At 43.9% G+C, this 18742-nt stretch overlaps 1 protein-coding gene across 7 annotated transcripts in view; it reads left to right on the top strand.

Moving 5' to 3' along the window:
• pbx3b (pre-B-cell leukemia homeobox 3b) overlaps positions 1-18742 on the top strand; it is a 57125-nt gene that overhangs the window by 27399 nt on the left and 10984 nt on the right. For all 7 annotated transcript variants that reach the window (XM_026186801.2, XM_026186804.2, XM_026186802.2 and 4 more), the window contains exons 3-4: positions 17054-17295; positions 18228-18418. In XM_026186801.2, coding sequence (XP_026042586.1) covers positions 17054-17295; positions 18228-18418 — 433 coding nt within the window. The remainder of the gene's footprint in view (positions 1-17053; positions 17296-18227; positions 18419-18742) is intronic.

Below are 18742 nucleotides of genomic sequence, written 5' to 3'. Positions count from 1 at the left end.
CTTGCCTTGATGAATTTCCGCTTCTTTCTGCTCCTGTTGCTTTCAATTACACTCTTATTCAGAATCCTAATTGATATGCCAGTCTCAGTAGATGAACCATGGACTTTTTACAGTCAGTTTTTCTATTCTTAGACTGGCAATTCCCCACGACAAAGCGGGACTGTAGCTATCACACATGTGAATTTTTTTGATCTCTTGTTTCCCTTTGATTTTATGCGAAAACATTATAATGATGCATTTCTTTATTTAGAATAAAAAAATAATAATATGCTTTTATCCCACTAAACTTATTTTCTTAAGGGGTCCTTGAAAGATTGTTTTTATGGTGTAATTTGTGGGCCCTCTGCCATTACGAGCTCCCACAATCGTCACATCCTTTCATGCATTGCATCCCCCCCTCTTTTTTTCATGGACAGACTTTTAAGCTAACAGGGAATGTAAGTGAGTTGAGGAGGCATCCAACTGTGATATTACATTAACCCATAGTGCTTGGCAATGTCTGTCAGTGACTGAAGAATAAAGAGAACATGCTCTGCTCTACTCTTTAGCCTTCAGAAGTGCTATTAGAAATAATGAGGATATATAGTTAGATAAAAGACGCTCTCCTAACTCCTGAATTTTGAATAGCTGCTCATATTCCGTCACCAAAAGCTAAATAAGGCTCACTGGTGATGCTTGCACAGCCATTGTAATATGATTAGTGTATGCATTATATTATATATTATAAAGCATCTCATTTCTCTTATATTCAGAAGCAAGCTGGGGTTTTCAAAACCAGATATTATGCAGTGCTGTGATATGAGCTTGTGCTGTATGTGTAATAAAATCTTTTAATCAGAGCTCAGTGGGCATGTTATGTTGTTCAGCCATTCAATAAGCAACTGTACTACTCCCATTAACTTCTCCTTTAACACGAGCAGGAAGCCACAGAGTGGTTGGATAACAATACCTGAACAGGCTCCTCACTAGCACGGAGAGATGCCGTTAACAGTGACAAGGTCAGCATGTTCTACAGGCCCTGCACATACATTGCTCACTATAAGTAATATAAATGAGGCCGTGTTAGCTGTAAACTCACAGCGTGTTGCCTGTAAGCAAAAGGGTAACTGCGCAGGAGCAGCACCTCCAAATCTCCTCCTGAGCAGGTCTCACCGCACATGGGAGTCTGTGGCATGAAAGATAAAGCCACCTGCTTGAATCCGTCTCCAGTGTGAAGGTTTTGCACAACTGAGCAAATCAGTTTAGGTAAATATGCCAAACAGCGCTCAGTTGCACACGAATATATACACAGAAGGCACCGCTGGAATTGGCGCTACATACATGCATTAGCATGCATCTGCAAGCTCGACTAAATTTGTTGAGCATACAGCTTTAAGTGGGAGCAGAGCAGAGATTGCGTTGTTAAGGACATTCTTGTATCTACAGTGGTGTTTACTCACATTGGCTATTAATTATTAATGCAGAAGCAGTGAGAGGTTACAGCGATATGGCGCTCAGACTTTCCAAGCACTGTCTGTATGAACAGTCAACACAGTGAGTGCTTCAAAGAGGCGCTCTGAAATGTTTCAGACTCTCATGGAGAAAGCTTATTACAGTTGAAATGTTTTTCTAGGAGCCCCAGATATTCTTTGTGAACGCTATTGCTGGGAAAATATGGGGGTATTTTTTTGTTTATCTATATCAAGTGGCATGTAAACAAAGAGACAGTCAGCACTTGCGGCTCACTCGGTGTGAGTATTTCAGTGCACAAGTGAGAACTTGTTTGTGCAAAAAAAGGAAAAAATTGTTTTGTGAAGAAATAAAAATAAAAACTGTAAAGATACGACAAAGAGCAAAGATTCCATTTACAAGTCCGAAAATATATTATTTTCTGACGCAGCTCATCACACAACATCCGCGCAGTCCGAGGCTAATCGATTTATCCCGTTAATTTCCGACGGCATGCGTCCAAGCAAACGCGGCCTGTGAAAGTTTTAATAACAAGCGCCGCGATAAACATCAGCTGGCCGTCTGCTCATTTTGAGTCGACTTTGTTGCTCCTCTTGATGACACCTCTGTGGATCTGCTAATAGAGGAGGACCTGTAAGGCTATCCCCTGGCCTTTGTCTGACCTCTTTGTGGAGCTGAATTCTTCAGATGTTTGCAGGATCAAGTCACTTAATCTGTGGCACAGAGTAGGGCCAGAAAAACGAGGACAGGGAGAGCATGGAAGGAGGGGGGGTGAAAGGGAGGAGAAGGATGAGGAGGAGGGGAAAGGGTAGCAGACAAGCGCCTCACTCTGAAGGCAAAGCATTCAGCACGCGGGGTAAAGAACTGCAAATGTCTGGCTGTTCTGCTATGCACCATTGTTTCATACGTAGCTGGAAATAGACAGAAACAGTGTAGCGGCAGAGCTCTGGCAGGCGGTGCGTTTTATTACTGCTAGACCATAGACTTCGACATTAGTGAATATGGCTCATTAAATGGCATGGAATGTTACCATTTTACATAATTCCTCCTGTATCGTTGTTGCAAATGAAATCCTGTTTCTGTCTGTGACTGCACCCCAGTCACTCAACAGCCATTTACAGCTTTCTCATCATGCCCTAGCACTCCTTTAAAGTAGCTATCTATAATTTCATGTCAGTGTCACACACAAAAGGCATGCTTTACAAGCCTAATGGTTTGGCGTGGCTGATGTGGAAAGGATATTGCACAAATAAGAGCAAATCTGAAGAAATATTTGAGAATTAGGCAATGATGTATTCAGATGGCTAGGGAGACCGGGGTGGGCAACAAATATAAATAATGTATGTGGCAGGGCTCCGAAACATAAGCTGGAATTTGCTGCCGTTCTTTTTGTTCTCAATCACCTTGATGAAACAATCCCGAAGAAATGGCTTTGTGAATGAGACCACTGACAAGCTGATTTTCCACCCCTGGCATGAGACCGCTTTCTCCACTTAATGTTCTCCGATAAAGTGTAGCACAGAAGTAAACTAGAAGAGCCTCCACTCCTGACACAAGTGACAGTATTTGCATCAATTATGCAGTCTACGGCTGCGGCAGGAGGGAGACGAGTAGGGGGGGAGAGAGAGAGGGGGGAGGAGATAGAAGAGAAAAGGGTTCGTGACAAGACGCAGAGGCAGAAATGAGAATTTCTCTTTAAAATGCATTCTTTAGAAAATAACATTCAGGATCATTTACATGAAAGCGGCTGCAGCGGTGAACTCGACAAAGCAGCAACAAAGTCTGCGGAGCATTTTGACACTAAAGACTTTGGCAAACAGAGTACAGTATAATGGAGAGTTCTTTGTCTTCTCTGTATTCACTGTACGCTGAATATCTACTCTGAAGCGTACTGTAGGAGACAGTAAAAAAGGGGAGAATGACTGGACTGGAGCTGAGAGGAAGGCTTATTGCTGCCCTTATTGCTAAATTCAGTGAACCACTAGGCTGCACAGGACCAAATAAGCCTGGCAAAAACATGGACCGCAAGTAATGATCATTTCTACACAAAATAATTCCAATGCAAAACAATTTTTTAAAGACGGTCCAAGTGGATCAAGGTCAGCAGTTATAATAACATCCCGGAATTGCAATTTGACAATGTTATGCCAACAACAGTCTTTCAGAAATGTGTGTAACGAAACATATTTCCAAACCCATGAGTCTGCGTTTCTTGTGAACCCCTTAGTTCTAGAGGGAGGCCGCGTGTTTATTGGCAGAAGGAATAACTTTTAAACCGTGTCCCAGTTTCAACAGACTCCAGCGCAGCATTTTATTTCACTGTGTCCAACCCTATTTCACATCCTAGTTAAGTACACTTACAAATCTGCTGTGCCATGGTTTCTAACCTCTCATACACGTGTGAATCCACACACACACACACACATGCACACAGAGTCACATCACTAGGCCTGTCACCGCCTTTTATCCATCGTCAACCTTCAGCTGTATGGTTTATCCGGAGTGACACTATAGCAAAGTGCTTGACTGCTTTTTGCCAACAGACTGCAACACTTTAACTGTACTTAGTCATGCATCATTATGGCAGACTCAAAGCGGTGTGTCTGGGAACGCCTGCAGATGGTGGAGGCTGAACCATTTGGAAAGGAAGCCTCTGTGACAGTGATGCTTATTGCATGAGTAAGTGTGTATGGACACAAGAGTGCGTCTATGTAGCAGCACCGAATAGAAAACTGCTCAGAGGAGAAAAAAAAAGGTGCGACGCTGCTAATTCAACAGGCTTGAGAAAACGCTCTCTGTGAGATATAATATATGAAATCTGCATGTAAGTCTTTGTTAGGAGGAGCCCTTTATATGCGTATTGATCAGTCATTGTTTACTCCAATCGATGCTGACTTAGTGAAATGCAGCCTCTTCTCTGTTCTTTGCAGGGATTTAACCCTCTCTGCATTGCATTTCGTGGCTTTGTTCTCCTCTTCAAACCTCCCTTCTGCTGAAAATGTGATAGCATTTACTGTCACTTGTCACTTTATCTTTATTTCAACAGATGACAAAGCTTTTATATTCAGCATTCTGCTCCACACATGGGTATTTTCAACAGATCTCTTCTGCCATTGAAAGATAAATGTTAACTTCATTCAATAGAAACCTCATTCAAGGTTCATACAAAGCTGACTTCTTTATTCTTTAAGGAAATGAAGAAACCATTAGCAAAATATTCACTGACGGAGAAAGAGAATCTTATCTTTATTCTGCATGACCATGCAGAGCCGTATTCCTTTTGACATCATTATGTAGAACCAATTTCTCTTTCATATCATTTCTGCTGTACTTGCATTGCCACATCTATACGCTCACTATTCTTTATTACAAAGTAGGTGGCCTAGAGGAAAAAAATATGCATTTGTTCCCTATGGCATGAAATATGCATATAGGTGCCTCGTTTCATCTCCAATCTGTGTTATTCCTTTAAAAATTCACTACTGCCTGCAGTCCCTCTTTAATATTTAATTTGACAACTTTTTAATCTGTCTCTATGTGATGATGAAGTAATCGTCAGCTGTCACAAAAATGATTGAATCGTACAATGGGACTGAAGTGACTCGTAGGTTGTAGGCTTCATTATTTGTTTTTGCTTCAGCTGTAACGTGAGCTTGAGGGAAAGAAAATCCTCTTTCACACACACTAATTTATCTTCCATCTTTATTCATCTCCTGCACCCTCCCGACACCCCCAACCCTCGCACACACAGACGCACGAAGCACGACTATATATAACATCCATAGATCATTAATACGCTTTTAGTTTGACATCCAAATTGTATAGCCTGTTGGTATGTCCAAAAAGTGCAAATATTTAATTGTGTATCTGTGCTACTTCAAGTCCTAGCAAGAACCACAAAGCAGTGCTAATTACTCCCTTTTCTTAGCACTGGTCTTTAATGATCACATATTATCCATCAAGCTAGCTAAATAATTAGCAGGAACGTCTCACAAACGAACCGCCAACAGATGCTTTATCAGTCACAAGGTGAACATTGGTGCTATTTCTCCTCAGCGAGGTTACCAGCACAGAATCGTTTGGAAAACAAAACAAACAGATAATGAAGCAACTTAAATGAATGTTGTGGCAGATGAATGATCAGTCCCCACTAACTCTGTACTACCACCTCTCCTGGCCGCTCTGGCAATCTGGCCATGTCGGGCCCCCACTGTGGACCAGCATGGCACTGGGAGTTGTGCTAGCCAGTCACCCCCATAGCCCCAGGCTGCTTCTACCTTTGGTATGTTACTCAAGGTTAAAGGGATCCCAGTTGGGTGTTTAACAGTGTTGTGCTCGGATCTGAATGGCATTTTTTTTTTTCAAACTGTCTGTACTGTAGAGTGTGAGCTTAGAGAAGTATCCGGAACTGTTCATCTTAGACGATTTCACATTTACAATGTAGATCCCGCTTCACTATTTCAGCTGCAGCGTTCCTCTAGCACACCTCTAAATCCCTTCACCAGTGTTGTACTCTTATAAAGTAGCAGGGGTAAGTGATTTGAACCATTTTAGTGTGAAGATCTGCTGTTTGCCGTACACATGCAGCTTTTGCTGACATTCATTTTGAAACCACTCGGAGCACTTGCGACTCGGTGTAACAATGCTGGGGAAAGAAAAAAAAAATGCCTGCTGAGCTCTACAGTGAATATACCTCTGACCCAGACCGAGGAAGGGGAGATTTATGAAATCCACATGTTTAATACATTTCATTTTGTCCAAGGGATTTGTATTGCTTACCACAGTATTTTAGGGTTGAAGCATTCTGTATAGTCACAGCTTGTATTGTCTGAGGAGAATAAACCCTGTCCGGTTCTGGCTGCTGAAGATTTGTTTTATAGCACCTCCTTTTCCTTAACACACATCAGCCATGCGCTGTCTGAGGTATTGCATTTTGTTGTGCTGAGGTATACACACCCCTAATCTTTAATGCATAATCCCCTGAAAATCCGCTACATAAATGAAAAAGATAACCCTCATATCAGCGTGGTGACAGAAAATAAGATAGCTGGGTAATTTAATAAAGGATTGATGCTGGCCCTGGTGTGATATGGTGTGTGACCTCTGTATATTCATTGTGTAGCACGGAGCAGGTGAGCACTGCTTATAGAGAGCAGTTCTTCCTATTCTGAAAACCCATCCGGGGAGTGTAACATCCGTGGTGACACGCGGAATGCGCCATATGGATTAAAGCGCGGCGAGGGTAGTCACTGAAATATTTGCTTTCCCAAAGTGTTGATACAGTATGAAAAAAAAAGGAGAACCATGACTACGCTTCCCTCTTGTAATCAGGTAGCAGTTATCTCGGTAAAGTGTTTGCCTACCTAATGGTGTTTCCATCTTGTGCGAGTCTGTGCCATTGGCTTCCCATTTAGATGCGCTTTCTCCCACAGTAAGTGCCAGTCTGCAGAGGCTTCGCATGTAGCGCTTCTGTGTTTGTTCTGCCCGTGAGAATCTGCAAACAAGACAAACAGGCCAAGTGGGCGAGACGGAAAAGTAGTTCGAGGACGTCGCAACCGCGGTCAGCCACCGCTGTTTAGTTCATTTAGCAGCTGACCACGCCGAGTCATAAATACTGCCCCCCACCCCACCAGCAAGGCGAAGGCTTGTTTTACATCTAAAATGCACTTGAGTGTAATGTTGACAGATATAGCTTGTGACGAGTGATAGTCAGAATGTATGAGCGCCCATAATGCCGCTGTCAACCTCTGGTGCCAGACTGAAAATAAGCAGTTCACCTCTGTTTTCATTCACGAGAGTGCAGCAGACAGCACTGACTTCTCCGCTGTATTTATTGACTTGTTTTACTAGCCCGAAACAGGGTGCTTTTATACGGGCCTGCTCAGTCTTAAGACTCTCCAGACATTTACATTATTCCTGACTGAGTTACACGCACATATAAAGGAGCAAGTCCGCAGGCTAGGTTAGATATATGCTTTTTCCACCTCTCCTTCTCTCCTACATTCATACAGACTCATGCACCATTTTATTACCCCACCATTTTAGATATTGTTACACTGCACCTTTTATCCTATTACTGCTCTACTATGTTCTTTTTGACTTTTCTGTATATATACATATATAAAATAGACACTGTTTTTCAGATGTGATACGTTCTCCTTATTTGAATCCTGCTAAAGCTGATTCAGTATTCGGTGTATATAAAAGCCTAGATTTCACAAGGCTCTAAAAATCATCTTTCGCTGACTAATCTGCGCGACTGCAGTGGAAGATAATGAATGCCAACACCAGAGTCACAGCAGACACTGTGATCCCCCAACACCCCACCCCACCCCACCCAGCCTAAACCTCCAGCAGTATTTACATGATATTTCATTTTAGAATAAACCTCTTTTCTCTCCCACTGTGAAGATATTGAACTCTTTCACACAGATGTCATCTTAACCAAAGCTTATTAAAAAGATGGACATCAAAGTTGCGGGTGCCCATTTATCTTATAGCACTCTAATTGGCCACCACAGGCTAGAGAACAACTAACTCCAAAATAGGAGGCGTCGAGCGGTTGGGCTAAAGAAGAGGATGTCTAAAGACCTCTCAGTGGATTCATTGCCAATAAATCCTCTGGAATGAAAGCGGGGCTTTTCCACGGGGTGTGGAATTTCGTAAATACATTATGAAACGCGACACGGAGAATTAAGCCAACGCTCGGGTTTGCTTTCTTTGTTCTGGTGTGTTTTGTGGGCTACGTTGTCCTCCGCCTGACCAGTGACTTCATCGTTTGCTTGACATATTTGGAGTTTTTAACATCATTGCTGACGACACGAGGTAATGCACTCTGAAAAGGTCAGACGGCGCAGTAGCCGTGAGTGAGCCGAGATTGCATTTCACAACTCCGTATACTATGTATTGTTTTGAATTCGCCACGGTGAATGAAACTGATTCTTTAGTCCAGAGTCACTGCTACTCCATCAAACACCACACGCCGGGCCTGAGGTGAATAATGTATTATGTTTTCCACTCAAGTGGGCAATAAAAACACAAAAACAAAGTCATTAATTGCCCACATACAGTAACCAAATGCCATCAAGAGCCTGTGCTCTCATTAACCTGGCACCTAATTATCTGCCTCCAGTCTGAGTCCTGACAAGCTCTACCGTCTGAACCCTCAGCTCGGTTGTGTTGTGTTGTGTCAGCACTCGCCAACCACAGCCAAGGCACCATTAGGTACAAAGAAGACAAAAGCTTCTCGCAGCAAAGGTTCCCTCTGCATGCGCCACCACAATGTTCCTCCTGTTAATGCCTTCCCTTCCAATTAAATCTGCAACTGTTAATTATTGTAATTATGGGAGTGAGCTCCCAGCTCTACCCCCCTTCAACCCCTCCCTAGCCGGTGTGTGGAGACGCTACGGGAGCTGTTGTGTTGCTTCAGTGGCGCCTCGTCTCTGCTCCACTGAAGCCTTAGCGGGGAATTGGATGCGGAGGGGGACGTGGTACACATGACAGGGGTGACGTGAGGGAGATTGCATGGTTCATCTTCGGTAACTGGGCGAGCAAGTCACAGCCAATGGCCACACCTCCAGTCTAACTCATTAAATGTTGTGTAAAGTACATGCTGGGAATAATTAGCACCAAATAACCTCTTTTTTTTGCTATCTTGCTTTCAGGGTGTCATTAAAAAAAGTGGAGTATCCTCAGCAGGTGTGTAATACAATCAAAATAAAATGAGAAAAATGATATTTTCCTCATTTTCCACAAACGTGCAACTATTATTTTGTCCCTTTCTCATAGCAATGCAAAACTATATTCTTGCTGTGTTCTTTGAGAGTCGCTTGCGATGGATCCGAAGTGATGGGCTGAGTATAAGGAGAGCTGAAAAAGAGTGGATGGCAGGCCGGCTGCCTGTTAAATCTCTGCGTGTCTCAACATCCTCTTTGGCCTGCTTCTGTCACAAGCTGTTGTTTGGCCTGGACCTGATCTGCCCAGCCACTCCTTGCACTGCACTCTGCAGACCTAGCAGTAACCTGCAACATGGCTCATACTCAGGATGCTTCCAGAAAAAGCGCTGTCGTCCTGGGTGCATTCAGCCTCAGATACTGGAGGTGGATTTGTTTTTGTGAGCTTTATCAGTCCCCACCGAGAATCAGCACGTCAAGTGCAGTTTTATTCCAATGTCATAACCCCGCTTGCCTCGTAGCAGAGTCCTTACACGCTAGCACGGCTAGCAAAACATTCTGGCTTTACAATTTGGAGCTGAATTCTCTTCTATAAAAGACACTGAAGGAAAGAGCAGCTCCTTCTGCTTCAGGCAATGCAGCCTTTTCGTGGATACACTGCAAAATCTAAATGATGGACTGTCAACTCTCTTGCAGAAATGGCACTGCAAAGAATAATCTCTCTGGCAGTGGATCATGGTTGGCTGTATGCTACCAATGCCTTTTCTTTGTTTATGTGAGCATCTAGCCTTTGCACGCACACATGCAGACATGGACGTATGCACATGCACAGATACACACAAATACAGAACACATAAACACACACAGACAAAATGCTTCCAGCCCAAATCCTTTCTTTGGAAGCATACAGTGAAATATATGGGATTAATAACCTGAATAGCATTATTTTTCACCTCTAGCCTTTAAAATAATGCATGCTTGGCTTAGTGTCTGGGCAAAGTTTTGCCTGCGTATTTGCCTGGTTATCGGTGTGTACAAGACCTGCTGTGTGACCTGGTTTCATGCAATCTCCATCTTCTAATTAGGAGGCTGTAGAAAGGCTGGAACGAGAGGAGGAGTGATTAGTTGCCGTTGGGTATTTCATAAGTGGCTTTCAGTGCCACATTTGCATTATTTGCTTGGGGTCTGAATAACAAATCAGCCTACCTTTCCAGCAAATTGAGGCTAGCAGCTAAAGACCATCAATACATGAAATATAAAATGAAACTGAAGAAAAGAAATAAGCAAAACATGCTAACACAATATAGGGGGCAATAAAATGAAATATTGAAACATGAGATGCAATAACGGTCTCAAAGTGATCTACGCTCCACGTGCTAGTCTAGATGAGGCTTACAGATATTATTTGACTAATAAGGGTGGGGGACAAATTAAAGGGAAGGCATAAAGAAATGAGTGGAAAATTACAGTGACTACAGGTACGCAGGAGTTAAGCAGCTGGCATTCGATCATGCAAAGACATCTTGTGAAGCAGTGGGTCTGATTCTTGGACAGTAAAACTCTCAGTCCCCCTCACCCATATTTCTCTTCACTGGTGAAAGAGTGGTTTCATTGTTGGGACACAGATGGTAGGGGCTTCGGTCACAAAGACTGCTCCGCTAGTGCTTCAGTAAGAACAGTGACTTAAGTGACGTCTGCATTGAGATCTGTGGGAAAGATGGTCAGAAACTGCTATTGGCCCGTGATGCTTGTGCACTAGAGCAACATTCAGGGAAAAACAAAAGAGCAACTCTTCCCTAGCTGACTTGAGAATGCCAATGCAGCATGTGATCAGTCTCGGCAACAGTAGACTGTTGACAGTTACATAGAGAGGGATATTACAGCAGTATTGCAGTCCTTAAACTGATCCCTACAAAGATAGATGCAAATTTGAAGGTTCAGAAGTTTAAAAACTATCACTGGTTTAGAGATGCAGGAAAAAAGGGGGACATTGTCAGATGATTCATCCCTTACCAACACCAACAGAGGGTGAAGGTCTGAATGCATGTCACCTACTGAGAGCCTAGTGAGGCAGTTCGAAAATGTGGGGGTGGAGGGGTTTCTCATGTGGTTTGTGTCCACTTGTCCCCTGTAGAGGGAAGTGTCACTGCGGATCTTTAGGGTGAAACATTCCTGTCTTGATGGGAGTGGTTTCTCCCAAGATGACAGTGTTTTTTGACCACTTTATTTGTTTCAAATAACAAATAAATGAAGATCAGCTGGGTGAATGGTGCTCAATCCTCCAGCAGAATCCCAAAGATTTATAAAACCAAAACCAAGGCACACTGAAGCTGCTGTGGAAGATTTTCCTGTCATTTGTTCCCATTTTGTTTATTGAGCGTATGCTATGTTTGTCCTGGGTTTTGGTACGGCTGCCTGAGTACCACACGGATGTCTCTGTGTTTGTTGCTCATTCTGTGACTAGCGGACCATGTGAACCACGTCAGCCCTATGTTGGAGCCCCATGCTGTACGTGTCCTGTAGGGTCAGTCAGTGTGCTGATCTGTAGCGGAGGTCCTGTCCGCTCATTTGGCCAGTCTCCCCCGACCGCCGCGTGTGTCCGCCACCACCAGGCCTGGTCAGCCATCACTGAACCACTTGGCTGTTTGCCCACATTTGAGTCTTAGAGGGCAGGAAACAAAGTGGGCACTCACATATCCACATATAAACACACAAATGCACATACACACACACACAGGGGTGCGCGCACACACATGATCACAGCGAGTGACAGTGGCTCTTGTTTACTCAGCCCTCCCACCCTCCCTCGCTCTCCTTTCATCCTCTCCCTCTAGTCTGTCATGTTGTGTGTCACTTCCCACAAATGTCAGTGCCACCGTGGGACAGTGATTAATTTTGGTGTGCCTGGCAAAATGTCTTCAAGATGTCTGTTTGGGTTGTCTTTTCCCACCCCCTTTGCCCACCCCCGCTCCTCGCATGTCTTGGAGTTGTGGGTCGAGAGTGGCATGCCCCCCTCCACCCCCCACCCCAATGCTGTCACAGCTTTTTTTGGGGGGGGAGGAGTGCCTCATCATCACCAAAGGACAAAGGCTACCTGAACTGACAGAGATCTTCTTTTCTGACCAGAGCCACTTTTTGTCACTCCCCAGCGCCACCATCTCCATGCGTTGTCTGTTTAGTGTGTGCTGGTGGTGTATGATGGGAGAAGTCTTGACCCAGCACTGGGGGGCTGTAACACTTCACTGTCAGCGCGGCTGATTAGCTTATCACTCACTGCACTGGGAGGAAATACATCATCATTCCAGACAGGGATTCCCCAGTTTAGGGCCCATTCCCTGTCTTCTACTGCTTGGCATTTAATCACCACACTCTTTGTCCCTTCCAGTGTTTCAGCCTCACCTCTAAAAAAAACAAAAAACAGTCCTTAGCGCCTCACAATGGGCGCTTTCTTCCTTTCCGGTGTTTTTATAGTAAAATCAGAACAGCTGCATTATTCACACGGACGCCCTTCTTAGCGTTTGAGCTGGAGACAGACAATATATCCATTTGCACTGACACAGATATTGTTCATGTGGAGGAAAGCAGCCCGAGCCATCTTCCCAAATTATTCTTTTCAGCTCACTCAACAAAGAAAGTGAAACACAAAGTGGCAAATGTGCTTTGGCTTCCCCACAGAGTGGTATCAGGTATGATAATTACCCTGCCATTAACATTGGGAATAGTTAATGTGTATTAATGTGTTAATGGCATGTTAATTACTGTACATGTTAGAGAGAGAGAGCCCACAGGCATTCTCTCAGATTCTTTGTGCCATGTGGATGTAGGCCAATCTTAAAAAAAAAAAGCCTTTAAGAACGTCGATGAAAGAGGATTCTTATGTTTCATTTGACAGAACAAAAGATTTTCAATGGTAATTTGATCCAGCTCCCCGCCTCTCGAGCTGAAGGTTACCGATCCAGGCGCCACGACAAAGGAGATGATATGAAGTCAAAGGAGACGTGGAACGCGGCTGCAGTGACACTGGCCTCTTTGTGAAATGGATACTCTAAGCCCTCTGTAGTCTCTAGTGTTTTGCTTTGGCAGCGGGTTTTAATAACACGGTGGATTAGAAGCCCCGGATCCCGAGTGCCAAGCTTAAGTTAAAGCTCACCTTGGACGAGCTTCAGTAACAGGCTAGAAGCCACGGTCCCGCTCTTCCTTCCAGACGATTCTCTCCTCACACCATCAACTCCACGGCTTTAAGAGAGATGACCTTTGCAAATATTGACAGAAAATAAATTCTGTTTCGATTAGTTGGCTTTGGGAGACCTTTGCGGATCGATGCAATTAGATGAACAGACTGTCGATATGTGGCCGGAGCTGTTCACTAGAGGCAGTGGGTAGGAGAGGACTGCAGGAGGTCAGGGTTACTTGTAATGAACAGGATGTTTTGGAAACAGTGGTGGAAGTAACCGAGTCACAGCGCGTATCATCTAAACATAGGTTACTTTACTGCTTCACAGAACTTTTAATCTTGAAAAGTCCTTTAGGTATTGAGAGAAAAGTGTCGCAAAAAAATAAAAATAAAAATCTCTGGCTTCATCTGCAAGAAGCGCCGCTCTTCCAGTGTATCATCTCGTGTCTGACAGTGCACTGAGCGAGGCAGAATGAGGTGGAGAAGCCCAGAGCCACCCCTGCACTCTTCAGCAGGCCACATTAACCCAGCGGGGCTCTTCCTTTATGGCTCTCCTGCTCACACTTCAGTGATGAGAGTAAACAAGCAGCGGGGCAAAGGTCAGCTAAGCCCACAGAATAAAAGAGGGCACAAGGGGGAAAAAGAGGTGGGAGGAAAGGAGAGCAGCCCCAGGCAGTGCTCAGATCGCTGTCAGGGCTTCAAGCAGGGAATGATGTACGAGACAACGGCCCCGAACCGGAAATGATTATAAACAGTGAACAGGGGAGAGTGTATGAGAGAAAAGGCCTGCATTGCCTTTATCTGTCAAATTTGTTACATCCACGAATCAGATAATGACAGTGAAACCTGTAAAAAGTGAAAAGAAGAGCCACCCCTAACTGATAGGGAAGGATTAATCACAGCGTCTCCTTTTGTCTCAGCCACAGAAGAGAAATGAGGAACAATCATATATGCAAGTGCTTTTTTTTTTTCTACCCAGCTACCCCACCTGTATTGTTGAATGACAAATGGGGCCGATTAAGGACATGTGACATTATTATTACAATTTCTCATTTTTTTTTCCCTTTTATATCATGAAATGCGCCCTGGTAATTAAGTGAGCGAGCATCATCATCAAGCCCATGTGTAATAACTGGAAGATATGGATTTTTCTTTCTTAAATTCCTTTTCTTCTTTTCTTTTTTCCTTTTTCTTTTGCTTAGAGGCTTTACCAAGGTGACATGACTCCCGCACTTTCCCCTCGCACCGAGATTAATCCCACTTTGACTGTGGAGGTGGATTAAAGCTAAACTCGGGTGCCCAAACTTGTTTTAATACCCATATCATCAGACAAAAACAGGATAAAGATTTGAGCAGGAAAAGCAGCATTGCAAAATGTTACTGTGGAATTGCGAGTTACCATACAGATTTGTCAACCACACAGCAAATTAAAGATATTATCTCGCTTGAGCTTATATTGTGGAAGTTGTGTGATGACGCCGAGCTTAGCTCCTCCAACAAAGGTGCGTGGAAAAGAGACAGCGAGGCAGAGATATGCGTTTCGCTCTTATTCTTTCTTTAATTTTCAGTATTTATGTGGTTGAGATGAACTCACTATCCCTCCCATAACATGTGTTATGAATGACCAGCCAGAGCTGGCGTGGCACAAATACACCCTGGTGGACTCCTGCAGGGCCGTCTCCTTCTTGGAGCAGCGCAGTAATCATTTTTATCCTGCTGATTTCCTAAATAGAAATGGACACGTATGATAAAAATGTCACGGCCACTCCACATGTCAGCGGACTAACAGGATTACGTGTCACTTTCTAATGCCTCGCTCTGTTTTCCTTTGCTGTGAATGGCCACAGTATTGCACACAGGAACTTTGTGGTAATATATGGTAAGAGACAAGTAGCTCTTTATGGCCTGTGATTATTTAGTTTGAATGAAACCAGTGATTTATGCCCATTTAGCTGAAAAGCCCTGTAAATTCCCTCAGCTGCATTTCCCCTGGATATGGAGTGAGTGGAGTGAAAGTGACAACTAGGTTTGGTGTGGAAATGTACGCCGCGTCCCAGAGTTATATTTAATATACCTGACATGAAAAACGTGGCTACCTACTTACCACCACCCGCAGCACAAAGAAAAGTGCAGCCTGCTGAGTTTGCGTTGATTCAGAGAGTGGGTGTAAACACTGAATTAGGGAAAATATGAACCGTCGTGGCAGACAAACCACCAGCTATTAGAGCATGTTGAGATCCCGAGCCGGGCATCTGGTCAGTCACATTTGAATCATGTGCCGTTTTGTTTCACGCAGCACAAACTGGAATGGAAACAGTCGAATCTGTCCAGAATGATGGCTTTGGGTGGAGTTGTGCAGATGCAGCGTGATGTGGATGAGGGTTAGTGGAGCAGCGGCATATTGTCCACATGGATGGCTTGGCTCTGCAAAGCCTGATGGAGCCTTGTCCAGCATCTCAATGTCTCCAGCACAAATAGCCACATTCATCCACTCCTTTCACACCATTACACCTAAAAGACTCAAAGCCAGCCGACCTATAAATAGAGGAAAATTTGTTTTTCAGTGGCATTGCAGTTGAACAAACCACCAACAGGGATGAAAACATCAGAAAAGAGGTTACACTGTGGGCTTTTTTTAACCTACGATTGTGTTTATAAGAAAGATATTAAGAAGAAAAGGAGTGTTTTCTCTCTAGTATTTACTCTTGTGAACGGCTCGCAGGGTCAGTCGGTCAAAGCACGGTAAAAAGGGCTTCTCTGATTGCATGCCTACTGGCTGACACAATAGAGCCGCTAATCTTCTTATTTAGAATCCAAAGGCTAGCCATATCTTAATGAAGCTGTAATGAGCGCTTGAAAATCCCTGAATTGCGGGAGGGATTATTGAATTGAAACAACTCTGGTAATCATAACGTTTGAGTAGCCACTCAGTATTTACTGCCCATTGAGCCACATTTTTATCCACTTACTAGACCTGATTGCTCGAGCGTGTTTTTGGTGTAATTTTGACCTGCGAGAGCTTTTTTTTGTGTTTGTTTTCTGAAAAGCCTGACATTGTGGTTTCACTGCCAGCGCATCCAGGTGTGCATGTAGCCCGCGCTATCTGCTGTGTGATTACGACCTGCTGACAGGCTGGCGAGACAGAAGACCAGAGGAAATAAACAGCACCATCTGAAAACAAACACAGAAATCAGGCTTTGCGCTTTGCATGCAATTCACTGCACAATTTTTTCCTTATTATTATTATTATTTCACAGCTCAGTCTTATAATGGCCTAGATTCGTCTTAAATTAAATGAATTGAAGATTCAAAACTCACAAGGAAATAGACGCGAGTAAAACAGCAGTTACTTTTGTGGATTTCCCAGCATTCACTGTGTGAAAGACAGACACTTACTAGAGGTATAGTTTTCTGTTTAGCATCCTTTCACAGAGTAGAAGTGCCACTTCACCATTGAGCATTTGTCAGTTTATGGATGTTGCTGTCATGTCAGCCTTCCCGTACACACAGTGTGCAGCGCAGTGTGTAAATAAAAGAGAACAGGCGTACACATGGGCGACAGGAACACAGCATATACACAGGAGGCGCTCAGTTCCTACCTGACGGGGAAACATCACAGTATCAAACGATATAGAGTCAACGCTTCTGATTTCAGCAGTTTTGACTTATTCTCTTATTAATAATGTTAATTTCCCCATCTTAATTCATCTCTTGAATGCATTTGCTGAAACCTGTCCCTGTTTCTGTGTCTCTGCAGGTCTCAGCATCCGTGGCGCTCAGGAGGAGGACCCCCCAGACCCTCAGCTCATGCGTTTAGACAATATGCTGTTGGCAGAGGGAGTAGCGGGACCAGAGAAAGGTGGCGGATCTGCCGCCGCAGCCGCCGCCGCCGCTGCCTCGGGCGGGGCAGCCGACAACTCAATCGAACATTCCGACTACAGAGCCAAACTCACCCAGATCAGACAGATTTACCACACAGAGCTGGAGAAATACGAACAGGTAAGGAGGGAGCTTTACAACCCCAAGGTTAAGATCCTCCCAAGAAATGCCTCCCGAATTAGTTTTTATTGGAAATAGCACACACCCTCCAAAATGTTCTTTATGCATTATTCCATGTGGCAACCAGCTTTCAAATTTTCACTTTGTGTTTAAATGTTTAAAAGCCACTGAGTTGTACTTTCACAACTGCAAACTGTGGCGAATATGTACGATAGAGGAGGATGTGGGGAAAAAAGCAGCTCGGGAAAAAGCGAAATTGCCGTATTATTCACTGTGTTGTAGTTGATTATAGAGATCCAAAGGAGTGCCCCAGTCATCTGTGTTAAATGAAAGTATGATCAGCTCTTTCACCCAGCACTTTGAGCCTGCCATTAAACACGGGCATTATGGGTGAAAATAGAAGGTGAAACTGTGATGCCTCAGCAAGCCAGTGAGGTAAATTAGAGTAATTTACTTTGTGCTCTCTCCGAGAGAGGAGGTGGGTATGCGGGGGCACACAACACTTCGCCTGGAGTAAATGCATCTTTCTTAAGGGTGTTTCCAGGTTTTAATTATCTAAATGTAAATACTTAACAAATTTTACTCAGAGTAATGAGCTAAAGTGTGCACTACGTAAATGAGTTATTCTAATTAATCATGTATGAACTACCGTGTTAACGAAAAGCTGCTTAACTTCAGTGCATTAAGGCCAGGCCAAATTGCAGATCTGCATTTATTCTGAGATGACTTCACCTATTATGTCAGAGTTATATGCAAACACCGCACTCCGTGGAGGCTTTTATCAAGAACAGCGTGCATATTAACTCATTTAATACATGAAAAATGGATATAACTTTAAAACATCAGTCAAGAGCTTTTTAAAGTTCTAAAACAAACAAACAACAAAAACCCCGCCTCACGTTGGTTGTTTTTGTCACTCTTTCGCTTGGCAGGCATGTAACGAATTCACTACCCACGTGATGAACCTGCTGAGGGAACAGTCTCGTACGCGGCCCATTTCTCCCAAAGAGATTGAGCGCATGGTGGGAATCATCCACCGTAAGTTCAGTTCCATCCAGATGCAACTGAAGCAGAGCACCTGTGAGGCTGTCATGATCCTGCGCTCCAGATTCCTTGATGCCAGGTCAGTTGATCGTGTGTGCTTAGTGCGAATGCGCGTGTGTGTGTAGGTATAAAGTTTCGACTTTTTTATTGCTTCTGCGTGACCCACATAAGTAAATCCAGTGGGCGAGGTCATTTTTAGACGGTGCGCAGGTCTGAAGTTTCTTTTCACTTTTCTGGCACAGCACACAGTGTGAGCACTGCAGAGATGCATGATTTTAATTATGCCCATGTTCCATGCGTTATCCATTTCCAAGACAATCATGCCCTCACACCTGAGAGCAGTTAGGACCCAAATGAAATGGGGGCCGAGTCATGTGTAATGGATGGAGGGGAGGTCATCAGC

The sequence above is a fragment of the Astatotilapia calliptera genome, chromosome 12 (genome assembly GCF_964374335.1).
Source record: "Astatotilapia calliptera chromosome 12, fAstCal68.1, whole genome shotgun sequence".
Taxonomy (NCBI): domain Eukaryota; kingdom Metazoa; phylum Chordata; class Actinopteri; order Cichliformes; family Cichlidae; genus Astatotilapia; species Astatotilapia calliptera.
The sequence above is the reverse complement of the archived record's forward strand: the minus strand, read 5'-3'. Positions and strand labels throughout refer to the sequence as shown.